This window comes from Lepus europaeus, chromosome 2, assembly GCF_033115175.1.
Source record: "Lepus europaeus isolate LE1 chromosome 2, mLepTim1.pri, whole genome shotgun sequence".
Taxonomy (NCBI): domain Eukaryota; kingdom Metazoa; phylum Chordata; class Mammalia; order Lagomorpha; family Leporidae; genus Lepus; species Lepus europaeus.
The window spans coordinates 154,874,453-154,888,746 of record NC_084828.1 but is presented as its reverse complement, the minus strand read 5'-3'; the positions used below and the strand labels follow the sequence as shown (position 1 = coordinate 154,888,746).

At 38.2% G+C, this 14,294-nt stretch overlaps 1 protein-coding gene across 1 annotated transcript in view; it reads right to left on the bottom strand.

Annotated features, from left to right (window-relative positions):
- KCNH8 (potassium voltage-gated channel subfamily H member 8) overlaps positions 1 to 14,294 on the bottom strand; it is a 445,135-nt gene that overhangs the window by 262,162 nt on the left and 168,679 nt on the right. Inside the window, exon 3 of the mRNA XM_062179144.1 lies at positions 4,952 to 5,083. Within this exon, the coding sequence (XP_062035128.1) occupies positions 4,952 to 5,083 (132 nt within the window). The remainder of the gene's footprint in view (positions 1 to 4,951; positions 5,084 to 14,294) is intronic.

Here is a 14,294-nt window from a genome sequence, read left to right as displayed (position 1 = left end):
ATTATAATAAATCTCAAATATAATTTATAAAAATTTATTTAATTTAACTTACATTCATTGAATAAATAAAGCTTCCTTGCTTAATTCACAAGTTCTTACTTTATGGCCCTGGAAGATGTTTTCCCTATCTTTCCCCATCCTTGAGGACCCCCTGGCCAGGAAGACTTTGCCTACCCTGCCTCATTTCATTAAGGAGCCATCAGTTATTTTCTTGTCAAAAAGACTTTAAAGTTGTGATCAAGACTTATGACCAGCAAGGAAAAAAATCTCTGTTGCCAGACATATTGATAAAAAGACCCAAGGTTTATATTAAAATATACCTTACTAATAGGGAGAAAGGGAAACAGGGTCTAATATTAAATTAATTGTATGCAACACTAGACATGGATGTAGAAGTTAGTGGTGTACACGCTTTTTTGGACTGTAAGTAAAATATGTGTCCAAAAAGGAACAGTATTTTTAAAAAAAATTATTTGAGAGCGAGAAAGAAAGAGTGAGAGCTTGGCACCACTGGATCACTCCCCAAGTGCCTACATGCAACATCTGGGCTAGGCTGGAGCCAGCAAACAGAAATTCAGTCCAGGTCTCCCACATTGGTAGCAGGAACTCAAGTACTTGAGTCATCTCTTGCTGCCTTCTAGAGTCTGCATTGGTGGAAATCTGGAATCAGGAACTGGAGACAGAAACTGAATCCAAGGAATTTGATGTAGGACCCGAGCCTCTAAAATGTTAGGTCAAACACCTTACTACCCTCAAAAGGAGGGTATTTTCCAAGGTGGTGAAAAACACTAGACTTGTGCTGAAGTCTCTCTCTCAGTCTCTCTCAGTCTCCCTCTGTCTGTCTGTCGTCTGTCTCTCTCTCTCTTTCTCACACCACCCACACACACAACCAAATCACTATTAAAAGCTATTGCCTGTACAATTAGTACTTGGCATTTTGTGCTAATCTCCCACCAGTGCTGTGAGTGCAAGGTCTACATTGTATCCTATATTTTGCTACCATTTTTTTTTTATTTGACAAATAGAATTAGACAGTGAGAGAGAGAGACAGAGAGAAAGGTCTTCTTCCATTGGTTCACCCCAAAAATGGTCGCCATGGCCGGCGCTGCGCTGATCTAAAGCCTCCTGCGCTGAGCCAATGGCAGGAGCCAGGTGCTTCCTCCTGGTCTCCCATGGGGTGCAAGGGCCCAAGCACTTGGGCCATCCTCCACTGCCCTCCTGGGCCACAGCAGAGAGCTGGACTGGAAGAGGAGCAACCAGGACTAGAACCCAGTGCCCATATGGGATGCCAGCGCCGCAGGCGGAGGATTAACCAAGTGAGCCATGGCGCCAGCCCTGCTAGCGTTTTCTATAAAATATATTTTTCCTAATTTCAAAAAAAAATCCCCAACAATATCAGGATTAATGATTAAAGTACGTTTTAGAAACAGAACCACACAATTTGTATCTCTTAAACAAAGTACCCTATGAGCTCATATCCTATGAGCTTCAGCAGGGAATAAACTTAATCAATATAACATTATTTTCAAACTTAATTGAACTTCAGCGACACATTTGTATGAAATGAAATAGAGTCAAGTGAGGCCGCATGCTCATTTGGAGATTTTTGGTTCTGTGAAACACTACTGCTCTAGTTTTATAGTGAGTGATTTTTAATGATTTTCAAACACTTCTCTTGAGGTTCTAAAAATGCCATACATTATACATTTGGCCTACTGCTGAAGACATTGCTTGATTCACCTGCTTCCTGTATTAGAGCGTCTGGGTTCTAATACCAGTTCTACTTCTGATTCCAGCTTCCTGTTAATGTTCACCCTGAAGCTGATGATGGCTCAATTGATTGGGTCCCTGCCATCCACATAAGAGACAGGAATTGATTTCCTGGCTCCCGGCTGTAGCCTGGTCCAGCCTGGGCAACTATAGGATTTGGGAGCATATAAGCCAGTGGCAGGGAGCTTTCTGTCTGTTTCTTGCTGTGTGTATATATCTCTCCCATATCTCTGCCTCTAAATTAATAAAAAAAATTAAAATATCACATGGTAATTCTTGATGACATGCCAACAACTAGTGAATTATATTCGTAGTTGTGAACGACCATTTTTACAACCAAGATGACTTACAATAGCTAATTTGTCTCTAAAAATTCTACATATTTTTGTGGGACATTTATAATAACATAGCCATAGGAAAAAAGTGTTCCTGAATGTTCAGTATACATCAGGAGCAATACTTAATTTCCTATGAAACATATTATTTGAGGAACAAAGTTACCAAACTATAAAAAGACTTAGGGACTCACCAGCAACTATTTCAAAACTTTAAATTCTATTTTGCCTAATATAATTAATGTTAAAAGTATTTTGTATTTTTTCTTTGAATCTTGCCAGAGTATCATCTTTTTATCACACCTGTTCCTTAACTAAAAATGGGATTATTGTTGAACACAGTTCAACATATTCATTTTAAAAATATGAAACTTGTTTCCAAGGTAGAAACCTAGTTACACAGAGTGTTCAAGTGCTCAGCCTTCACTGCCAATGGCAGGAACCATTTCTCATATGCAAGCAATTCTTCCACGGTTACCTGACTGGCCTCCTCGTGCTCGTATACCCAGTTCATCCCCAGGGAAGATGTGGAATTTAATCTGATTGAGGTTTGTAGCAGAGATAGGCATGCACAATGTGACCCCTTCCTCTTCTCTCTTTTCAGAGAGCAGCTGCCTTTGGGGACCAACTGTCCTGGTCTGACCCTCCAGGGTTTTAGTTTCCTCTTGGGAAGCTTTGTCCCTGTACCAGTCCAATTTTGCGACTTAGGCACAATTTGCCTTAATTTGTAGCTCACTAGGAGGGAGTCCACTACCTGCTGGGAAAAGTCAAGTTCTCCTTTATTAGTTTTATCAGAAATAAAAGTGACATTTTGATCTCAAATTTGCCTTACTCATTTTTCTTTACAGGTTGATTCAAAAACTTGGGTGGTGAACACAAGTGTTTTGATTGAACTCTTTCAAATACCAAACGAAAATGTACATCTCTCTCCTTTCATCTATACTGTGAAGGGGATTTCCCTTCTATCAACAGATATGTAGAACATCAGAAACCGATGATCAAAAAATTTGTATAAAATCATTCGACATGAATACTCATGCTCAAAGCAAGTCAGTTAAGCATTGATTTGCAGCAAGCAAACAAAAACAATGCATTGCTTTTTGAGGATAGTTTCCTATTCATATTTGTCCAGACATATACAGAAGTGTGCATAATAACCACATATATGTGTGCATAATAAACACAACTATATATGTGCATAATATACACTTATATATATGTGAACAGTTGTATTCAAAAAGCCCTCACAGTTTGTATCCATATATTCCAAAGAAAATAGTAAAAAAAAAAGTGCATACCAATTTCCACACTTACCTTTATGAAACTTACATCACATAGGCACTACAATTGCTCTAACACTCATGTAATTGATTGTTGGACTATGCTTTCCTCGTGTATGTAAAATATATCAAAGTATCTGACTATGCAAATATAGAGGAAAACAGTTAAATATATTTGCAAGGATTTTGAATTATAGATGTGGGGGGCACCAAACTGTGGCAGTTCCTCATTTGGGCTAAAATTTCAAAGAATATAGTATATTTAAAACACTAATCCACATTTTCAAAAAGAGTGAGAGTAAAAGGATTCATTCCTGGGACTGGCACCATGGCACAGCAGGTAAAGCCACCACCTACAGAGCACCATATGGGTACGAGTTTGATTACTGACTGCTCCACCCTCAATCTAGCTCTTTGTCAATGCTCCTAGAAAAAGCAGTGCTTGGGACCCTGCACACACAGAGGAGACCTAGAAGTTCCTGGCTCCTGGTTTCATTCGGGCCCAGCCTCAGCCATTATGGCCATTTGAGGAATAAACGAGTGGATGGAAGATCTTTCTCTCTCTCTAACTCTGCCTTTCAAATAAAAAAATAAATAAATCCTTTTTTTTTAAAAGAAAAGAGTCCACTCCTAAACATAAACAGATAATACTCATTGGGGGCCAGCACTGTGGCCATTTGAGGAATGAACCAGCAGATGGAAATTCTCTCTCTCCATCTCTCTCTCTCATACTCTGTCTCTTTTCTCTCTCTCTCTCTGTAACTTTGCTTTCAAATAAGTAAATCTTAATAAAAAAAAAAAGAGTCCATTCCTAAAAAGTTGAAAATGTTAAGTATCAGGTTCTGAGAAAGACTCACCCATACAGGAAATTCACAAAGGCACAAATTGCTTCTTCTTTTGTCTCTAGAATATCTAATCCTACTTCTCTTTAAAACAAATAACAGCATTTTTTTCAGCAGGGATTTTTGTCAGCTTATATGAAATGCAGGGTATAGAAGGCAACAAACATAAACTCTTAAAAGGGATACTTTAAACAAATTGAAACCTTATTTGTGTCTTAAATAATTATACTATTCTATATAATATAGTAAGGATATATATTTGTTTGCAATACTTTGTTTTAACAATACGTATACTAGAGTTCTTACTTCCAGATGAAATTTCGCACCTCTGAGTTTTCAGCTATAGCACATTAGATGAAAAAGGGAGAAGTATCTTTAATAATATCATTTAGCTTCACTTATCCTATCTATCCAATTTTGTGTCTTATAAAGCAAGCTGGTGTGAATTCTTATATTGTGATGAATCGTTTTCTCACCCGCATCTTATTTGCATAGGAATATGAACTTCTGCTTTCTGTCAAATGAGTCTTTATTACAAAGATAAGAATGTAAATTCATGTGAGTTTCTGTGATTTTGAAATATTCACCAAATATGACTGCTAACAGTTATGAATATGTATCAGTTGCTGTTATTATAAAGATAAATTTTTTCTTCCAGAGCTTCTGCATAAACAATTTCAAAATGTTACCCCATCTGCCAATGTTTTCTGCAAACAGTACAAACCTTCTTTTTTTTCTTCTGGAGCGATCTTCACTTTTGTATCTGTTATATCCTTGAATGAGGCCAGGAAAAGAACCACATCTCCTTTCTCATTCTTTATAGGAACAATATCCAATAGACACCAAAATGGAGACCCTGCAACAGCAATAATGATATGAATAAACCACTGCCGCCCATTTTTCTCTATGAAATCCCATTCATTAATAAAAATAAAGCCCTTGGTTCCTTCTACCCCACTACCCGCCCCCCACTTAAAAAAAAAAAAAACTGTCAGTTTTCAGATTCCATAAATGACTAGCCTATTGCATCTCTGTTCATTCCCAAATGGAATGGCTTATCTATGAATAAGGCAGTATTTTAAACAGAATACTTGACCAGACTGACACATTTCTGCTCAGGCCATTCAAACTGGGTTTCTTCTTTGAGCTTGCAGGTGTTAAAGCATTCTACTTTATGAAAGGTTACCCTTTACCAACCCAGCACACATTGGTTCCAAATTAAGACCTTTGCTAGGTATGAGTTTTCTAGAGGTTTATTTAGTCATTTTAAAAACGAAAGCTTATCCATCAGAATAGCTAAAATTAGAGAAGATGGTAAGTTTGTAGGAAGATGCATAATCACTTGAGAGGTAATGTATTATTGGATGATTGTAATGAACACATGTACCTTAAAAACTGCTAGTGTTAAAGTTTATTTTCACAACACGACATTAGATATCAATGTGAATGAGTAATACATGAGTATGTATAACCAAACAGATAACTCTCACTAAGATAATGTTGAGCACAAGTAACCAAACACAGGGTACTACACCATGGTGCAGAAGATTAAGACACAGCCTGCAATGCTTGCAGCCCATGTGGGAATGCTGTTTAAAGCCCAGCTACTCTACCTCTGACCCAGCTCCCTGCTTATGTGCCTGGGAGGCAGCGCATGATGGCTTGAGTACCTCAGTTCCTGCCCCCTTGTGGGAGACCAGCATGGAGTTCTTGGCTCCTGGCTCATTGTGGTCAGGCTCTGGGTGTTATAGGTATTTGAGTTGTGAATCGGCAAATGAAAGATTCATATTCTCATTCTCTCACTCTCTCCCCCTCCCATCCCCTTTCAAATAAATAAGTAAACATTAAAAAAATTAACAGTAACAAAACACAAATGAGTAGAATGAAATATGAATTCAATCACACTAAGTTAAAAATAGCAAAACTAATCTATGATGGAAAAATCCAGATTAGCTGTTACCTTTGGAGAGATTGTGGCTAGAAAGGTATATAGATTAGGGAGTCTGGGAAGCTGGACAAGTTGTATTACCTGATCGCTTAACATTTTTATTTATTTGTTCATTTATCTACTTCCTGACTCGCTGTGTGATTCCTCGGTACATGCTCCCCAACTGGCATCCATTGCCCTCAATCAGATGCCAAATCAACGGGAGCAACCAATCTCGGATTGGAACCTCCAAAGCCTTGAGCCAGGATAAACCTCATCCTTCATAAATAGCCTGAGTCAGGTATTTGGTATAGTAATGAAACCGTGACTGCAGATGTCTACCTTTCAGAGCATTCTATGCCAAAAATACTTACTGGGAAAATAGTGCAAGGGGTACAAGGCATTCACCCTCCCTCCTTCCTTCTCCTCCCTTTCCTTTGCTCCTCCATTTCTTCCTTTTTTCTTTCAACTGTACCTTTTATCCATACTGGCTACCTGACTAATATAGTTTTGAGTATCTGTAATGTTGGGAAACAAAACACATGCCAATTGCTTCTGCTTGCAGAATAAGAGGGTAGATGCTAAAAGCTACCACCTAGATTCAAGGAGAGACCCTTCACATTTACTTGCTCACTTATTCATCCCTTCTCTCTTTTCTGAAATCCCTCCACCAAGGCCTCCACTCTGTCTCTCTAACAACCTTTTCAACCTTGCATGACTGTGATAATTCAAGGCTATTCCCTAGGGTTTGAATTTTTCTTCTTCGATCCCTTATCCATGAGAATAATGATGATCAAAATCTTCCATCAAGAGCAATGCAGGCCCAGTGCAATAAATTTCTCTTAGGGTTATGGTGGAATGCAGCTAATCCCTCAGACTCAAATTCAAAGATTTGGATAATTCTTAAAAGTAGAGTTAGAGGGCTGAAATCCTGAGTGAATTTCAGCTTCTGTATATAGCAGCAATAATTAGCATGTTGGTCAGGAAGTGCCAATATAAATGAGACTCTGCCAGGATTTAAGTTGGGAACACCTTTAATTTCCTTTGTGGAGATTTAACTGATGGAGAGAAAACAGTTTATACCTTTATATAGTAAACTGTATTCTTGGAGTTGAATAAATAGCTATACAGGATATAAATCTAGTGGAACTTCCCTTGTCTCCATTTCAGAACTTCCTTTTTCCTTGACTGAAAAACAAGAGTGCAGAAGAATTCAACTTGCTAATCTTTCAATTATAGAAAGATTCACATGCTTTCCATATGTGGCCGAATATATTTGGCAACTAATGATAAGTTTCTAGTATCAGATCATCGTTTAGCAACTTAACATCAAGAGTTGAGCAGTTCCATTCTTTTTAATGACTGTGCTGTCGTGATGGAAAAGAGTTGTGTTGCTCAATGCAACACCGTAGCTCAAAGTGGTGTATGAACAGTTTGCACCTCTCCAAGGTTCTTTGAGTGGATTCTTAATGATATACATGTGTGGCTTTTACTCTTTGAAACAATGCCAATAATAAATAGTCTGAGTGTTAGCAATGTCAGTGCCGTAGGACCTAAACATTTTCAGGTGTGTCACATATTTCACACTATGTCTAATGGGTCTTGTCCTCTACAACCATTGTCTCGGTGCTATGTAGTAACACAGTGACATATTTGCCACTTTTCTGAAATTAGTGTAGGGGAACAATATTAATGTGAGGCTGGGAATGTGGCTGCATTTGAGTTAATGAGGCTGTTGCTAATGGTAGCTGGGTGATGGGACTTTCAAACCCGCTGAAGAAAGAGGGTGGCAGCAAAAAGAGTCACACTGAGTCTAACTCAGAGCTCCAGAAAACCAAATTGGTGAAGATGCTAAACAAATAACTCTTACCTACAACTGAAAGAGTTTGCTGTATGCAGCTAAAAACAAATTTAGCTGCCATAGGTTGAGAAGAGGAACCACATCAGCTGAGCATAGTTCAGTGAGAAACATAATTGAATGTCTGAAAATATAATGCACAGTAAGTACCTAGTGTTGCAATTATTTATCAGGCTTCTATCACATGGCAGACACTATATCTAATTTCTCACTGATCAACATAATAGATATTCTTCCACACTGAACTGTATTTTATAATCATGGGAATTGAAAGATGTACTATCCTCAGTATCACACAACCAATAAATATGAAAGACTAGAATATAAAGGTAAGAGTTGAATTTTTAAATTTTGCTTTCCTATAATATTCTGGGAATGACCTCATTCAATGAGCAATGTTTCAGGAATTGAGTTTCAGTTTGACTTAATTCCTCTTTCTACAAATTCTGTGGAACATGATGAAATGTAAGTTAAAATGTTCCCATTCTAAGTGAAAAGAGTGAAGTAACACCTTTGATTAGCAAAACATTTTGCTCTCAACTCCAAAATGAGAGTTTAAACTATTTTAGTTTAAGATTGGAATACAACCTTTATTAAGGTACATATAACATTAATTCTTAAATTTGTTTGAGTCCACGATAAGCCAAGAGGATCAAACACCACCACTGGCACTACTTTTCAGCCACTTGGTTGACACAATGGGAATTAACATATACAAGCAGTCCTGACTACAATTTCTAAGTGTAGTTACCTAAGCTGTTAACGTATACAGCGCCATATCGTAACCTCATTAACTATGTATTTGCCTGAGTCTGCCTTCAGTGTTTCTGCTTCCTGCTCTTCTAGGAAGCTTCAGAAATGGTGATTCGCATACCATTGAAGCCCCATGTAGAAGCCACAGCAACATCTCTTGGATTAATTTCTTCCAAGTTACAAATAATGAGAACTGAGCTCCAATCAATGTCTGAGCCACAGCTCCATGTTCAATGATTCTTTGGGGGAAAGAAGGTCATGTGGTGTAACAGACAATTATTAATGAATAGGAAAATCTCTGATCTGACAGGGTATTTTCAGATTGCTTCTTGTCAGCCACTTCTTTCTGAGAATAAGTCACTGAAACAAATTCACTCCCCTGATATTTGACTTTAAGAAAAGCAATTTAAAATTGCTTCAAACTTTCAGTTGTTCAGTAAGAAAGAACTTGCTTCAAATGAGAATCTGAGAATTAAGTTAACCCCCTCTAATTGCACACAGCTTCAGTTGGAGGAATCTATGATCATTAGAGGGCAATGACAATAAGTATCAGTGCCAATAAACATAATTTATACATGAACTCAGGATGATTAAATATGGTGTAGGATTTTGAGCTCACTTAGTTTAGTATTCAAAGGAAAACATTTATAGATCACATTACAAGCAATTGGACATAATGTTATTCATTAATTCAACAGACAACAAGTGGCTATTATGTTATGCGTGGTTTTGTGTTTGGACTCATCATAAGCCAAACAACAGATCTATGTCCTATGTCCTGAAAGAACTTTTATTCTACTTTAAAGAAGATAATGAAAATAAAAATGTGCTATATAGGAAAGTTATATAGTTTATTCGAAGATCTTAAATGTTAGAGCAAAGAGAAAAGGGACAGCAGGGTAAGGGGAGAAATGTAAGAGAGTGTCAGAGAAAAAGGCATAGAGTCATAGTTGAACTTTATTAGGGGATTATTCACAAAAATGCTACTTAATATTGATCTGGAGTATAGTGAATTATTGGTATATTATTGTAGCCCTATTGGAAGAAAACAATGAGAAGATTTGATACAGCATTGACATCATCTGAAGGAGACAAGGAAGGAAGAAAAATTGCATGAAAGTGTCCTGGGGCACAGTGCAGTTCCGAGAAATTAGACAAGTCATTGGGGAGCCATCTTGCTGAGTTAGGGTAACTAAAAGGACCAAGGAAAGTAATGAGTAACCAGGCTTTTTGGGAAGCAAGAAACAGTAGCAGTCTGTAGGATCTGGATAGCAGGAAAAATTGTTAGGCTGAGTTCTCCTTCAAAACAGCTCTATGTCTCCTAGGGACAGGCCTGACTTAGCAGCCCTGCCTCAATCAGTCATCGGCCAGGAGCAGACCACGGAAAGTTTGACTTCTATGCCAACACAGTGTTTCAGAGCACAGCTACTAGGTCCATCAATCAATCAATGCTCATGATTGCCACAATTAGTATAGTGGACATGCCCTCTTTTTGGTGGGACAGCATCCATGGCCCCTTCGTCTTGCTCATAACAACTCAAAACTCCACTGGGAACCAAGCCTCCTCTCTGCATTCACCCCTAGCAGAAAGATCCAACCTGGTGCTCTGACCTCACTGGAGGGATGGGCAAATCACCTATGCCTTGAGCACAGGTACAAGATCAAAATGATTGGGTTCATTCAACAATGAAAGCTGAAAAAACCCATACAATTATTCCTGCTATCCTAACCCTTCAGAACACTTCTGTTTCTTGCTTCCTGGAAGGCCTGGTTACTCATTACTTTCCTTGGTCCTTTAAGTTACACTACATGTTTTCAATAAACTACTAATCTTAAGATAATCAAATGAATGTATGAGGAATGATAATTACAAAATGATGATTTTTAGAAAGGGAGAGTCAAATTGTAAAGGGAAGAATGCATGGCTTAGATGGAACTGCATGAGACCAAGTTCCGAATTCTCTGTTGACTTGCTGCATATCTTCAGCATAATTTTTAAACCAGTCCCTACTGTATCGACATAATGGATATAAGGCTACTTCTTGTGGAACATTGTAGCGGCCAAGATTAACAGCTTCGAGGTATCCTACACATTGTAAACATTTGTATAAACCAAGGGATTCAACTGTAGCATGTAATTGTTTAATTCTTTAACTATAAAAAGCAATCAGGAGCCACCAGTTTTCCGGTGTAGTGGTAAAATCTCTGTGACAACGGCATCCCATATGGACTCCAGATCATGTCCTGGCTGCTCCACGTCTGATCCAGCTCCCTGCAAATGGCCTGGAGAAGCAGCAGAAGATGGCTTGAGCATTTGGGCCCTGCCTCCCACGTGGGAGACCCAGATGAAGCTCCTGGCTTCGGCTTGACCTGGCCCAGCCCTGGCCATTGTGGTCATCTGGGGAGTGAACCAACAGATGGAAGATTTCTCTCTGTGTCTCTCCATCTCTCTCTCTGTAACTCTGACTTTCAAACAAATAAATTAAAAAAACAAATCAGGAAAAACATGGCTCGGTATTAACATTTGCTGGAGTGAAGAGGTGGAATAGAGTAGGTATCTGTTGTCTTTGTATTTTTGTGTGTTTATGGCACATTTCATTATTGTTTTTAAGTGCAGAAACCACACATCACACGTATACTTTAGAAAATAAATCCAACATTTCCTTAAACACTTAATCTAACATTAAATTGAAACACAAAATTATCTCACATTGCTGGAATTATAAAAGATATTAGAGCTTTTTTATTGAGAAGATGAAAACCTTGAGTTCAGAGTGTTTAAGGAAACCATCTAAGGCCAAGATATTAAATATGTAAAGAGTTGGGAATAGAACTTAAGAATGTGTTTCACATCTTTCTGCTAAAATGCAGAGCATTTCTATGTATGCTAAAGAGAATACAAAAGGAACAGTTATCACAGGTTTCTATAATCTAGTTTTGCTATCTTATAAGAAAGATTATCCTTGTATGTTATTGACATTTCTGACAAAATCACTAGGACATGCAACACAGTCAGAATGGAGCGAGTCCATTTTAAACAATTAAGTTCAGAATTAGGAACTGTGTTTAAAAAGTTGGGCAAATAAGATAAAAAAGGTGAGAAAGTATGTTCTATGTGAGACAGCAGAAATATTGAGAAGAGAATTGGAAGCAAAGATATAAGAATTGAAAAGAAATGGTTAAGAATCTTGTGACAATTCTCCAGTATATAAAAATATATGATGACAGTTTTAGGTGGCAATTTAGCACTTTCCAAGAACAGACAGACAACAAACATACTGAACATCTCTTCCATTGTGCAAACTCAATGCTTAACGAAGACTCAGGAACTCGCATGCCAGATTGCCCTGAGTCACAACTTGGCAGGCCTGTGAGGCAAAACAGTTAGATGTCTTCCACAACTTATTGCAACTCTCCTGAAATAGAGCAGATGCCTCACCAAGGCCCTGGTAAGCCTTGTGGTACCCAGATTAGTTAGGTGAGCTTTTAGCACTAGCAAGTTTATTCATCAGATACCTGCCCTAAAAGACAGCAACATATGAAAAATAAGTATGTACATAGCATTTTCTCACTAGCTCCCCATATTACCATAGGCATTTTCCTCCAACAGAAAAAACAACAGTACATTTTGAGTCCATATGTGTAATTAAGATATGAAAATTCAGAATTCTTCTAAACCAGGAGGCAACAATTCGATACCCAACCTAGCAGGATTGGTTATTCATCTTCAATGGTCAGAAAGCTTTTTTCTATGAAGAACCATAATGATAAATATTTGTGATTTAGCAGTTCATATGGTCTTTGTCTCAACTACTCAGCTGTGCTGTTTTTAGTGCTAAAGCAATAATAGACATTGCATAAACAAGCGAGCATGGCTGTTTTCCAACAAAACTTCATTTACAAAAACAGATGTCTTTCCAGATACAGCCCATAATTCACTTACCCATGATGTAGAAGCCTACAGATATACTGTACACTGGAAGTAATTCTTGATACTTGGGGAGATAGGCTGAACTCTGTATTTAATACCAAATTATTTAAAAGCACTATTTGCTAGTGTGAGAGCTTTGTGGTCTTTGTTTTAGACAGAATATTAGTGATTTATAAAAGAAGATTATCCTATCAGATCCTATTTTCCTAAGTACAGGCTAGTCATTTTCTTTCTCATTTGAGAATATACTGAAACTGCCCTTCACTTTGAAAACAGGTTTGAGTGCCAATGACCAGAAGGATTTCTGATAAAGCTTTTGTCCTCATATTCAAGAACAGAAGCTAGACTGAGAATCATGGCACTGGCAGGCACTTTCTGAGCTATATCACAAAGCAAATACATGTGAAACACTGGTCTAAAGGTGGGAAAGGGGAAGGGGTCAACAAGTGAGTGACTGTTTTTCAAAAGTACTAATTCCCAGAGTCAGGCCAATGCAACCAGAAACTAGAAATATGAGGAGCTTCCACTCTGCAATCTTCTTTATGCATGGAAAAGAACAAGTACTTTTCTGTTATGGACATTACTCAGTGGTATAACCATGGTAAGGGATGGTATTTAACCTCAAAACACATCCTGAACTTAATTGTTTTCTCTTCTAATAATATCTATTCTTTAACATTCCTTTTTTAAAAAATATTTATTTTACTTATTTGAAAAGCAAAGAGAGTGAGACAGATACACACACACACACACACACACAGAGAGAGAGAGAGAGAGAGAGAGAGAGAGGCACTCATGTCTCCTACATGGGTGGCAGAAATCCCCCTACATGAGCCATAACTTGATGCCTCCCAAGGTGTGTTCTAGCAGGAAGCTCATACTGAAAGCAGAGTTGGGGCTTGAATAAAGGCACTTCAGGAGCCGGTGCTGTGGCACAGCAGGTTAAAGCCCTGGCCCGAAGTGCCAGCATCCCATATGGGTGCCGGTTCTACTCCTGGTGCTCCTCTTCCCACCCAGCTCTCTGCTGTGGCCTGGGAAAGCAGTGGAGGATGGCCCAAGTCCTTGGGTCCCTGCACCCACATGAGAGACCGGAAGAGGCTCCTGGCTCCTGGCTTCGGATCAGTGCAGCCATCTGGGGAGTGAACCATGGGATGAGGGACCACTCTCTCAGTCTCTACCTCTCTCTTTAACTCTTTCAAATAAATAAATAAAATAAATCTTAAAAAAAGGCACTTCAACAAGGGATGCTGGCACTCTAGGTGGAGTCTTAACTGAAAGGTCAAATATCCAGCCCAGTAACATTCTTAATAAGGTTTTCTTCATTGTTTCAGTACTAGTGTATTTGTACAACAGTACTTTTCTATTTTGCACTATTAAATAGTGGAACACAATGTTTCAAAAGATAATTTAGAGGACTCCAAATTGAGGAATTCTGGGAAAATAAAGCCTACAAGAAACATGACTTTGCTTATCATAGAAGAAATCTGATCCCCGGTGATAACTTGGTTATACTGCCATTTGATAGAGATGTTCCAATTCATAACATCTTTATTTTTCACTGAAAGTCTTTTTTTTTTTTTTATAATGTTGCTTCTTAG